The sequence below is a fragment of the Panthera pardus genome, unplaced genomic scaffold, assembly GCF_024362965.1.
Source record: "Panthera pardus isolate Hobbes unplaced genomic scaffold, ASM2436296v1 HiC_scaffold_17, whole genome shotgun sequence".
NCBI lineage: Eukaryota > Metazoa > Chordata > Mammalia > Carnivora > Felidae > Panthera > Panthera pardus.
Genome location: NW_026526732.1, coordinates 22,493,613 through 22,507,078, shown reverse-complemented (window position 1 = coordinate 22,507,078; position 13,466 = coordinate 22,493,613). Strand labels below are relative to the sequence as shown.

General features: G+C 39.7%; 1 protein-coding gene across 8 annotated transcripts in view; it reads left to right on the top strand.

Annotated features, from left to right (window-relative positions):
- Positions 1–13,466, top strand: part of PHACTR2 (phosphatase and actin regulator 2) — a 273,198-nt gene that overhangs the window by 125,177 nt on the left and 134,555 nt on the right. Inside the window, exon 1 of one of the 8 annotated variants that reach the window (XM_019425081.2) lies at positions 12,955–13,205. The exons of the other annotated variants lie outside the window; for them this stretch is intronic. Within the exon in view, the coding sequence (XP_019280626.2) occupies positions 13,160–13,205 (46 nt within the window). The 5' untranslated portion in view covers positions 12,955–13,159. Of the gene's footprint in view, positions 1–12,954; positions 13,206–13,466 lie in introns of those variants that run through there. 8 annotated transcript variants of the gene reach the window in all.

Here is a 13,466-nt window from a genome sequence, read left to right as displayed (position 1 = left end):
TAATATATATTATATGTATTATTTGGCAACAAAACAAAATGAAGTGGCGATACATGCTCAAACATGGTTGGCCCATGAAAACATTATACTTAGTGAAAGAAGGCCACGTATTATATGATTCCATTTATACGAAATGTCCAGAATAGACAAATTCTTAGAGCCAGAAAGGACATAAGTAGTTGCCTAGGGCTGGAGGGATTTGGGGGAAATGGGAAGGGATACTGATGGGTACAGAGTTTCTTGCCGAAAGAATTCTAAGAAAAAATTCTAAAACTGATTGTAGTGATGGTCACACAATTTTGTGACTATCCTGAAAACTATTCAATTGTACACTTCAAATGGGTGAATTGTAAGCTATGGGAATTAGATCTCATTTAAAGTGTTATAATAAAACAACTATAAAAAAATAGATGGGTAGAGAGGCTGGAATATGTCATTAACTATAGGCTTTCTCTGTATTTTTCTTCTCCCTTGGCCTTTATCTGCTTTCCTGGGTGTTGCTTTGAAAACATCCGAAGCAAAGATTTACAACTCATTGTTTGGAAGCCATTGAATTTGTGAGAAAAAGCTACAGAGAAAGAGGTGATTGCAATGTAGTGTTTACATTTATGATTTACCTGCTGTTCATGTTTCAGCCTTAGTTCTAATCTGTGCACCTGTTACCACATACTAGCTGTTATCTCTCCTTGGAGATGGAAAGTCTCTGGAATTTTTAATAAAGTGTCCTCAGTTTCTTGGTCACACTTGTCTACTGAGAATCAAATGTAGTTTACTTTTCACCAAGCTTGTTTCCAGCGAGTTGCCACATAAAAGGTAGGAGAAAGCAAGGAGGTAACAGAGGCACTGTTTTCCCCTACTTTCTGGCAAAAATTACGTCTCTATCAAGATCAAGGAAGAGTCCTTTATTCCACCAACTGCACTTGTCATCCTAAGCCCATTACTGAGGCAACTGTTTTAAAGCAAGAAACATAGTGGAGGAAAGAGGAAATCACAGGATAAAATCCATTCTTTGTTTTCTTCTCCAAGCCAAGCTGTGGAAGAGAGCATGGGCACAAAGACTTTGGCAGGGTTGCCTGGTGGGATGTGCCCTGGGAAGTCAGTCTACTTCAGGTTAGACCAAGGCAACTGACCTTGGCAACTCAGTTATCTCCTGTGAGCCTAAGCTTCCTTGTCTGCAGACTGACAGATCTCAAGTCTCTGGGAAAGACCAGCCCTAAAGGTCTATGATTTTATGATTACATAAGCTGATCTAGACTTTTCTGAGAGATCAATGCTAAATGAACATTCAGGTAGATGAATCTGTAGTTGAATGAATATTGTACCCAATGTTTTCATTCACAAATAAATGACATCGTGGAAGAAGCAATTTCATGGCTTCCAACAGACCTCTGTAATGCTAACTGATTAGTGTATCATTTTAAATTAATGATTGAAACAGAAAGATCCTGTCTGTTAATTTTGCAATCCACAAAAATATGAACACAACAGACATGTTAATTTCTAAACTTCAATTCAAAAACTTAGCTGCCAGGGGCACTTGGTTGGCTCAGTCTGTTAAGCGTCCGACTTCGGCTCAGGCCATGATCTCACAGTTCACAGGTTAGAGCCCCGCATCGGGCTCTGTGTTGACAGTTCAGAGCCTGGAGCCTGGATTTTGTGTCCCCTTCTCTCCCTGCACCTCCCCTGCTCACACTCTGTCCTCTGTCACTCAAAAACAAACAAACAAAAAATTAACTGCCAGATTCCAAATAAAAAGAGGCTTGATTGAGCATAGTGAAACTTTAAATATTTCGAATATTGGATGACCATAGTTGAACTTGAACCAAATTTGATGTGGTTACCTTTCTTTTTTACTTTGGGGGAGGGGGTGGGATATAATTTGCATACAGTGAAATGCACAGATTTTAAGAGAATAATTCAGTGAGTTTTGACAGATGCAGACATCATGCAACCTATATCAAGATGTAGATTATTCCCACCCCCACAAAAAGATCCTTCATGCCTCCTTCCTGTCAGTCCTCTCTCAGAGGCAAACACGGTTCTGATTTCTTTCACTGTCCATTAGTTTTTTCAGTCTTAAAACTCTATCAATGCAATCATACAATATATACTCTTGTGTCTGGTTTCTTTCAGTATAATGGTTTTGAGGGTCATCCATTTTGTTGGGTTTATCAGTAGTTTCTCACAGGTTGGATTCCCTAGAAAGAGACAAAGCTTAGCATGCAGGGCATTTATTAAGGAGGCCTCTTGGGATCTACAGCTTTGGAAGGGAGGGGAGAGCAGCAGGATTGAGCAGTGGGAGAAGTGAAGCTGTGAAGCAGCCCCAACAGAAAGGTCCATTAACCCACAAGTCACTGTACACAGGTTAGCAAGCTGGAAGGGGCAGTTCTCAGTTACTCTGCTTTTGCAGGAAGGAAACATTTGAGTGAGGTCATGCAAGAAATGTTGCTTAACACTGAGAGTATGGTGGAGAGATACTAAGGTAACCCCCCGATATTCACACCATTGTGTAAGCCCCCTTCCTTGAGAATGCATGGGATCTGGGGCTTTCTTCTAATCAATAGATGATGGCAAGGAGGTGTGCGATTATGTGTGTGTGATTATGTTACATAAGATTACGATGTCTGCCTTGTTAGGAGACCCTCTCTTCTGGGCTTCAAAGAAGCAAATTCATGTTGTGTGCTGCCATGTGGAGAGGGCCAAAAAGTAAGGAACAGAGGGCAACCTCCAGCCCACAGCCAGCAGCACACAGAGGCCCTCAGTGTGGCATTCTGCAAGGAATGGGATGCTGCCTCAGCCTCACCGGGCTTGGACGCATAGCCTTCCCCAGTTAAGCCTTAGAGGAACCACAGCTCTAGCTGACACCTTGATTGCAGCCTTGTGAGGTCCTGAGTTCTAAGCAGAGGACCCATTGAGTTGTGCCCTAACTCCTGACACACAAAAACTAAGAGATACCGTGTGTTGTTTTAAGTTGCTAAATTTGTGGTAATATTGTTATGCAGCAATAGATAACTAATACGGGTGGGAACACAGATTACTCGAAAGGAAGATCTATTCAGTAAAAATGGAGAACTACAGGAAGCAGAATATATGTGAAATTTAATTTGAATTGATGGAGAGGTGTAAGAGGAACAGGAGAGGTGTAAGAGGAATACATCACCATATGACTCCTTGATTCACAAAACCATACTGTATATACACCTATGACGTAGAAACCAAATAATCAGAAGAACAGTGAAATCTTGGGGGCTTCATGTGGGCTTTGGAATACTTTACAGCAAAACAAAATTCACAGCATTTTCTCCTGCTACATATTTGTCTTTTAAAGTATAACAGTAGGGGCGCCTGAGGGGCTTAGTCCCGTTAAGCGCCCAGCTTGGGCTCAGGTCATGATCTCCCAGTTCTTGAGTTCAAGCCCCAAGTCCAACTCACTGCCATCAGTGCAGAGACCTCAGATCCTCTGTCCTCCCTCTCTGTCCCCCCCTGGCTTGTGTGTGTGTGCTCTCGCTCTCTCTCTCTCTCTCTCTCTCTCTCAAAAATAAATAAACATTAAAAAAAAAGTATAACAATAAAACTTTCAGGTTAAATTTGCTTCTTTTTGTATACTGAGTTCTCCTTTCCTCTGTAGAAATTTCCTTTGTGCATTCTCATAGGAAGTTGGGGAATGAAAACACTTCAGTGAAAGAACCTCATTGCTTGGAAGAAGGGTGTGTACATTTAAAATGGAATATTCCAAGCCCATGTTGAATGTCTACTTATTAATTGTGTGATTGTATGATTTCTCCCTGAATAAATCTTGTTTTGATGAAAGATGAAGTCTGAACACATGCAGGTGCCTCACCCACCTTCTCAGCTTCCATCAGTATCACCTGTCTGGAGAATGTGTCAACTTCCCTTAACTGAGAAGTAATTTGCAGTTACTGAAATCCATTTTATATTATAAAGCCTCTTCAACGTACAACTTTCCCTAGAGGGTTACGTTACTTGGAGGCATTTCTTAGATTTAGATTTAAGTTTCAATAAAATTAAATATATTTTAAAGAACCAACCTTATAGTTTTGTTTTGTTTTGTTTTTTCCTGTTTTTAAGTACCAGAAGCATAAAAGTAAAGAACAGTTGAAGTTAAGCCTGTTACATATGGGAAACTATTGATTTTGTTTGTGATTCCCTTACGATGCCATTTGGAGTTTTAAAGATACCATTGTACTACAAATAAAAAATATTACAGAGAAATATTTACTCTAAAGGAAACAAAAATAAGCAGTAGATAGGAGTTCTTCATCTGTTTTTAGTTATAGGATGCTGAGCTATTTAATAATGAAAGTGGTTTAAATAATACTAAAAATGCATCGGTATTTTCCCCTGAATGCAAAATAGTAAATTTTAAATTCACCTTTTTAGTAGTGACGTTTCAGCTCTTGTAACTTCCAGGTAGTTCTGTTTTTCATCTTGAATTGTCTTGACTTACATTCCAATGACTTTTTTCATTCAAAAGTATAGAGCCTTCTCTCCTTGAGTCAGCACTTGCTTTTCACATGGATGAATGAAGGTACTGAATATACCAAAGCAGTGAATCACCTCTCTTGGTTTTTAGTTCTTTCATTTGGGCCCTCAGCTTTTTTTTTTTTTTTTAACCTTTTAAAAATTCCCTTTCTTCTCTGTTCTTTTTCTTCTTTTCTCTTTTCTTTTTCAGCCACATCAGTTTAGTACTTACCTAATTTATTTGTGTGAGTATATTATTGTTCCCTAAAACAACCAAGTTTCCTTCCTCCCTTCCCTCCTTCCTCTCTCCCTCCCTTCCTTCCTTCCTTCCTTCCTTCCTTCCTTCCTTCCTCCCTCCCTTCCTTCCTCCCTCCCTCCCTCCTTTCCTTCCTTCCTTCCTTCCTTCCTTCCTTCCTTCCTTCCTTCCTTCCTTCCTTCCTTCTAAATAAATGCAGTTAGGGTATTTAATATACCCCTAATTACCACATTAGGTAATTCCTAATTCCTTCCTTCTAAATAAATGCAGTTAGGGTATTTAATATACCCCTAATTACCACATTAACATCATCCCACATGTTCTGTGATACTTTCACTGTTCTTTAGTCCTAAACATTTTATAAGTTACAAATGGATTTCCTTGTGTTTCTTAGGAGTGCATTTTTTTTTAATTTCCAAAAATATGTGGAAGATGTTTTTGTTTCTGTTTTTAACTCTTTTTCCTATTGATTTCTAAGAAATCAATACATTTAATTACACGATGGTCAGAGATTGTGGATTAATATGAAGTCTTTAAGATTTATTGAGATTTTGCAGTGTTAACTCACTGTATAGTTGCTATTTCTTGAGTACAAGTCTCCACATACATCTCTCATCAAGCTTGTCAACTGAATTGTTCAAATCCATAACCTTAAAAATATTTCGTCTGCTTGATCCATGCTAATCCAATCTTTCTTACTCTTCTCTATTTCATAGCACTTTTCATCTTCTAAATTTTTATAAAATTTACTGAGTTGTTGTGTTCATTGTTTATTTTCTGTCCTTTTATTGAGATGTAAGCTAGGTGGCTCAGTAGGGTAAGTGTTTAACTCTTGATTTTGGCCCAGGTCATGACTTCACAGGCATGAGATCTGTCTCCACTCTGGTGTGATTTTCTCTCCCTCTCCCTCTGTCCCCTACCCTGCTTGTGTGGGCACATTCTCTCTCAATAAAATAAAGTAAAATAAAATAAAGATAAAATATAAGCTTTATGAATGCAGCTATTTTTACTTTTTGTTTAATTCTGTACATCAGGAATGCCTGGGTGGCTCAGTTGTGAGATCAAGCCTTGCATCGGGCTCCATGTTGAGAGTAGATCCTGCCTAAGGTTCTCTCTCTCTCTCTCTCTCTCTCTCTCTGTCTGTCTCTCTCCCTCCCTGCCCCCTCCCCCACTCACACAAGCTCTCTCTCTCTTTAAAATAAAAATAAATAAATTAAAACCAGATTATAATTCTGTACATCAAATACCTAGAACAGGGCCTAGTACAAAGAAGCAGCATAATAAATATTTGTTAGGTGAATAATGAACCACGAATTTTTATTGATACAGAACTATCATACATATAATATAATATAGATCTTAGATCTTCCATATTTTCACAGTTTAGGAATACAATGAGATAAAGTTATAACCCAAATACCAAGTAACTGGTAAATGGATAAACAAACTTTGGTATAGCCATACCATGGAACGCTACTGAACAAAAAAGGAACAAAATACTGATCCATACCACACAGATGAATAGCAAAAACATTAAGTGAAAGAAGCCAGATATAAAAACCTGCATATGGTGTTACCCATTTATGTGAAGTTTTAGAAAAGTCAAACTCTAGAGATGGAGAGCAGGTGAGTAGCTGCCCGATGCCAGGGCGCGGGATGGGGATTAACTGCAGGACTTAACAGAACTCCTGAGGGTTCTCAAAGTTTTCTAAAACTTTATTGTGGTGGTGCTTACACAATATTTTTACCAAAACTCCTTGATGAGATTTTAGAGTTTGTAAATTATTCCTCAGACAGCTGTAAGTAATAAATAAACAAATGCACTTAATACTAACCACATATTATCAGAATTTAATCTTTCTTAGATTTAGGAAGCATGTCACAGTTTGGGGGCAACTTCAGAATGAACTGCTGACTGTGTGTTAGAAAGATGCGGCTTTGGCAATTCATAAGGTTCAGAGCCTCCTCTGTAGCAGCCCATTGTTCATCCTTAACTCCTGGTAGAACACATCTCTATCATAGTACTCACTGTTATAATCATTTACCTGTAAGCCACAGTACTCACCCTCCACCATCTACATATACATGGAGACACTGTGGGTTCTGCACCTCGCTCACATCCCATGCACTGGGAGGTGCTCAGCCGAGGTAGTTGAATGACTAGGTGATTATTTAAAGAACGGAATATAAAAGCAAATTTGCAGTCATTGACAGACTTGTTATTATTTTGCTCTGGAGTCCGCATGCTATTATCAGACTCATTCCTATAGTTCTAGATGGATTTTTTAATCCACACTTCAAGTTGCCATAATTACAGAGGTAGTGTAAATGCTTATTCTTTTATTCATTGCCTATGTATTGAATCCCCTCTATGTCCCAGATATTTTGTTAGGTCTTAGGGATGGATGTGACAGTTAACAAAACAAAGATTTGGACCTTACTTTGGGCAATTATTTTCTGTAAATTGGATAGTAGTTATTAAAGATGCCTTTAAGAATTGGTCTCTGTAGATTTCGATCAGTCAAGAATATTAATTTTATAGCAGTTGTCAGAGTTTTAGATACTGTGGATGAGTCATTTGTTTTCCTGGTGAAACAAAGTGTAGCAAATTCACACTATTTCTCCTGGGATGGAGAAAATTTTTGGAAAAGGAAGTTCCAGGAGCACCCCATAAGGTCTTTATTTTCCAGAACAAAAACTTCCAACTGTCTGACTCAATCACTAAGTAAGCACACGTGAGACACAGCACGCCCTCTGCAGAGACTCGCTCTGGGCAAGGCAGGGGCAAGGTATTTTGGTAATCCTAGCTTGAGCAAGCAGTAGAAGGAGAGCTCAGGAAATAAAACATATAAAAATATAAGAACAATAGGAAAGAAAAGCCTGTTTTACAGGTTTGTTTCCTGTTCTAATACTTGTGGAATGTGTTTTTCTGTCCTACTGATGCTTAATATAACTAGAACGCCCAAAGTTGTCATTCTTTTAACCAAAATTCTCCTTTGTCTGTTTATGTTATCATGTTAACGCTAAAATCTCTCAGAATTGTCCACGTAAAAGACATAGGAAGCATTTGGCTGCAATGCTATAGAATAGCATTTTATTTTATTTTTTTAACGTTTATTTATTTTTGAGACAGGGAGAGACAGCATGAAAGGGAGACGGTCAGAGAGAGAGGGAGACACAGAATCTGAAACAGGCTCCAGGCTCTGAGTAGTCAGCACAGAGCTCGACGCGGGACTCAAACTCACGGACCGCGAGATCATGACCTGAGCCCAAGTCGGCCGCTTAACCGACTGAGCCACCCAGGCGCCCCTAGAATAGCATTTAAAAAAGTAAACACTAGTTACATGTACAGAATGTCAACTGAAAGTATAAGATCCAATAAAACTTTTATTTGCATTTGAGTAGTTCTGTGTTTCTAGGTAAGCTTCCTTTCGCAAAATGTAGACAAGTTTTGGAGTAATACAGAGTCTTTAAAAGCTGGCAGACATTCTACTACAAAAGTACCTTAATACTTAAAAATTTTTGCATGTTAGTTTTTAGTTTCTGAGTTATGTATTCTTTTACCTGATTATTAGAATGCCTTGTGTTAAAATAGCCTTCTAACTTTAAAAATTGCCTTCTAGTGTGCTGGCTTTGGCAGGACATGCACTTAAAAAAAAAAAAAAAATGCCCTCTAGCACCTCCATCAGAGGAAGGGAGAAAAAAATTTTCTGCCTTTTAATAAACCTGACAATGAATGGTAGGTAGAAAGAAAATAATTGGCTAAAATAATAGTTTTAGATGACCTGTGAATTTCTATTGTTTCTTCTAGAAAACAAAGCAATACATTGAAAAAATATCCTATTTGGGAAACTACTAAATTTTAATTACTAAGTTTCCTTTCCTTTTCACTAGGAAAGAGTTTTTCTTTGACTATAATTCCCCTTACTCAGGGAAATGTCAGTAATTCATCGGATTTTCATGGGCAAGTCCAGAAATAAGGGTGACAATTAAGAGAACCTTCATCTACTTCTGACATGGCCACCATCAGCCATATTGCTTACTGGGCCACCACTGCTCTGACCAACCATCTCGTCTCCTGGGAGTCTGCCTAACTCTTCTTTCCCCCCACAACTGCTGGTTCTCAAAATGGGTCCTGCAGCATCTGGGCAAAGCAGACACCCAGGATGTGTATTCACGGCATTTGTGCTCTTGAGGGAAAAAGAGTGAGATCTCTCTCCCACTCCAAGCTTAGATTAGGCCACCTAGAAAAGGCTGGCAGTCACCTAAATGATAGCATTTGGTAGTGGTGATTGTTCTAATTGTAAACCATCTTCTCTAGCCACCAAATTGTACCTCTACATCTACAGTTTGGACTTTGACCTGGTAGGGTAGGGACTTTTTCACCAGTAGATGGCTAAAGTTGGGGTGCCTGGGTGTCTCAGTTGGTTAAGTGTCCGACTCTTGGTTTCAGCACAGGGCATGATCTCGCAGTTCATGAGTTTGAGCCCCACATTGGGTTCTGTGCTGACAGGGTGGAGCCTGCTTAGGATTCTCTCTTCCCATCTCTCTCTGCCTCTTCCCTGCCCACTCTCTCTGTCTCTCTCTCAAAAATAAAAATAAACTTAAAATTAAAAAAAAAAAATAGGTGCCTAAGTTTAGGTTTCTTTATGCTTTTAACTTCTGTCTAGTAGATATAGTAATTTTCATCCACCAGGGGTGCAGGTGTAACTCTGGTTACCCCAGATAGGAGAACTTCGTAACTCCAAATCAGACAGACCAGTGAAATCAGGGTGAAAATGTAAAATGCTTGAAAACCTTAATATGTACCTATAACCCCTTTGTCAAAAGGCCAACCAGATTCAGGAAGGGGAAATTCTATCTAACTAATCCACTCAATTTAACTTCTTTCTGGAAGTAAATGAATAAATCACAGTTCTTTCAGGGATTGAAAGATACTTAGATTGCAGGGTGGAAAAATCAGTAGATGCCATCATTCTATACTTTTAGGGAGGCTTAACATAGACTGTCCCTCAATTTCGGTCATGGTGTGATCTGATGACAGCATATTGTAAAAGATGAAAGTAGTGGTTTGCTGAAGGCAGCTCATATAGACCTGTTGTGAAATTTCCAGGAATTTTGCAAACTAGTTGACATACATTTTGCAAGCCAGTCAACTGCTTGTTGAATTGGCCATTGTAGGAGTATTTACATTAAGGAAATAAGCAAATACTACATACAAGTCACAAATCAATCTTGTCCCCATCCCCAGACAAACCCGAGTGTTGAGTATTTACCAGGATATCGCTGGATAAGAGTTTGGTTTAGAAATATAGACCAAGGAGCAGGATCAATGGGATAAATGCTGGAGAATTATAAATAGATGGTTTCCTCAGAATTAGATGTTGGCACTAATTTCGTTTAGCATTTCTATAAACTCTGTGGAAAGAGGTGATATACAGAGAAACGTCCATATTTTTCTGATGACATTAAATGTTCCTACAGTTAAACCATAAACTGTAGGATTAACACCCAGAGCTCTTAGTAAGACTGTTAATTGGCTGACTTATAGATCACATCTCAAGTAAGGCAAAAAAAAGGCAATTTGGGGGGAAATTATCTTAAAATACTCTTGTTAGATGATAACTTATAACCTTTACATGATATCCTAAAAATGGAATTTTGGGATTTCTGTAGACTTTCTGTGTTCATTAGTATAATTTGTTAGCTGTGACAAAAAGGCAACAAAATAGAATAACTGTCCCACCCTTATAAAGAAACCTGGATACACACTGCAATTTTGGTTGACATGCTTCAAGGATAATGTAATGGAACTGGAAAAGTTTCAGAGAGAAGATTGTAACCTGATCAGGGGATTATAGGAATCTCAGATGAGGCTAAGATTATATTAACTAGCAAATCCTGAAAGGTTTTAAATAAGGTAAATATAGACGGATTTAGCAAATCCTGAAAGAAGAGAATTATAGAGTACCCCTCTGATGTTTGAAATAAGAATTTGTAGAAGAAATAAAAAGAAACACATTATTGTTTCTCAAGGAAAAGGAGTCATGATAGCAAAAACAGCCTCAAAATTTAACCTTTGTCAATTCAAAAAAAAATCATTACATTTACATATTTTAATGTGCAAAATTTACTGTGTATTTCTTCTAACCAATGACCTCCCTTATCAATTAGGCTCTATTAGTGGAAGGAAGAGTGTGAAGTTCCCTCTTTTCAATTTCAGTTGAGAAAACACTTAACCGTGGATTTTTGTTGTTGTTTTAAGCTAAAGGAATGGAAGAGCCATTATAATTGTTTGCTCTCAATGATGAGCCCCTCAGGTGGGATGTGTTCCCAAAATACAACAGTTTTGCACATTATAAAGAAATTTAGTTGATTGATTTCATTGTACTAATTAGAACTCACATCTTGGTTAATCCTCAATTTCTTTAAAAAACTTCAGGTTTCTTAAGAATGCATTAGGCAAAGAGAAGTAGATAATTGACCACACTATTCTAGGGGGGTGGGGAATCTCCACAATAGACAGCTGTTTGGGTGTGAAAAAAATAGGGCAATTTACATAATTGCGATTAAACAGACAAGCAAATGTCTTTCAAAAAATTAAGCAAGGCTGTGTGTGATCTTAATAAAACAAACGTCAGAAAAAAAGATTTTCGGGGGCGCCTGGGTGGCTTAGTCAGTTGAGCATCCGATTTCGGCTCAGGTCATGATCTTATGGTTCTTGAGTTCAGCCCCACATCAGGCTTTGGGCCCACAGCACGGAGCCTGCTTCAGATTCTCTCTCTCCCTCTCTCTATGTCCCTACCCCGCTAGTGCTCTCTCTCAAAAATAAATAAATATTAAAAAAAGATTTTCATGTTTAAGGTATTAAATAACTTAAATTTATTATTTTATATTATATATGTTATATAGTTTTTTAATAGTTTAGAGTTGAATATCTAGGATAATCTAAAAAGTGAAAGCTGTGGCAAGTGACCTAAATGTATCGCAGTTATTTTTTTTTTCATGAAATACATGCATTCAGAAAAATGCACAAATTATGCATGTGTACAGCTCAGTGAAATTTTATAAAGTGAACACATTTATGTGACCACCACACACCCAGTCTAATGGCTATGTGCGCATGTGTGTGCATTACATATATTATATACATATATATGCAGTGCACTACATATACATATAATCTATAGATTACACATCAATTGTTAATACCAAGAGTATTTACCTGTATTCATATTTTTAAGAAGTTGGGGGTTCAGATTTAATTATGGGAGGATTTAATTCGACTTCTAGGGAGTATTAGCTTTTAAAATAAATTACCCATTGTTTTTGTTGTTTTCACCTTTTGTATATTTTAAACCCCTTGTATATTTATACCCCTTGTATATTTTAAACCCCTTACCACAAGGTTTCAGAGAGTTCACAGTGATTCTTTTTTTAAAAAAAAATTTTTTTAATGTTTATTTATTTTTGAGAGAGACAGAGACAGAGTGTGAGTGGGGGAGGGGCAGACACAGAATCTGAAACAGGCTCCAGGCTCTGAGCTGTCAGCACAGAGCCTGACGTGGGGCTCAAACTCACAGACTGTGAGATCATGACCTGAGCCGAAGTTGGCCGCCCAGCCGACTGAGCCACCCAAGCGCCCCCACGGTGATTCTTTTTAAAGGTAGGAGAGGTGAGCATCCTGGCGCTTAGATGGTAGACAGCAAAGTGTATCCTTAGCTGATTTCACACTTAGATCCATCTTTCAGATTTATTGTTCTCCGTAACTGAGGACACGAATTTTTTTTATTGTGTTTGTTAAAAGGAAGATAATTTTTTAAAGGAGAAAAGCCCTACACAGAGCAGACATCAAACAGTGCTGCAAGACTGCTAACAGAATGTGAGGACGAAACCAACTTTAAAGAAACAAATTTTGTTAAATTAAGTACCGTGACTAAGTACTTTAATTCCTTTTCTTCCAGCCCTAAAGGATCATTTGACATTGAACCTTTGAAGTTAAACGGGAGTCGCCTGAACTCTCTACTACCCTGGGGGGTGGGGGGGGGGGGTGCCGGTCTCACAGCCCCCGCGGGCGCCGCGGGACCGGCCGGGGGCCTCTCTCCTCCCCACTACTTCGTCCCCCTGCGCCCATTCCCCTCTTCCCCTCCCCCTCGCCCTCTCCCCTCCCTCCTCCCCCGTGACCCCTGACCCCAGCTAATCTGCATAGAGGAATGACAGGCATCCGCTGGGCAGGATCCGCCTCGCCGGCTGCGGCCGGCCGGGCTGGGAGACCCGCGCCGGGTAGAAGGTGAGGGGATCTGGCGGGCAGCTCCGCACAGCCCGGAAAATGAGCGCTTGGAAACCTGCCTGCGAGCGGACCCATGATCGAAGGACCAAAGGAGCCGCGTGATCGCCGGACCTGGCCCCACGACCCCAGACATGGGCCAGACCTCGGTCTCCACGCTGTCCCCGCAGCCCAGCAGCGGTGAGTCCCGGGCGCACGGAGCGCCCCGGCCGCGCGGGCGCTGGGCTTGCTCAGGGCAGCTGGGACGGCCGAGGGCTCGGCGGCACGTCGGGCTGTGCCCGAACCCGCCAAGTCCGTCGGAGAAACCCGAGAGGTAGCGCTCCCCCAAACTCTTTGTCGTGGAGAAGTGGAATGCGTTTTGGGATCCAGCCGATTTTACCTTAAAGGCACAGGCTCCATTTTCCACACGAGATGCCTCGCCTGGGTGTTTATCTGAATTTC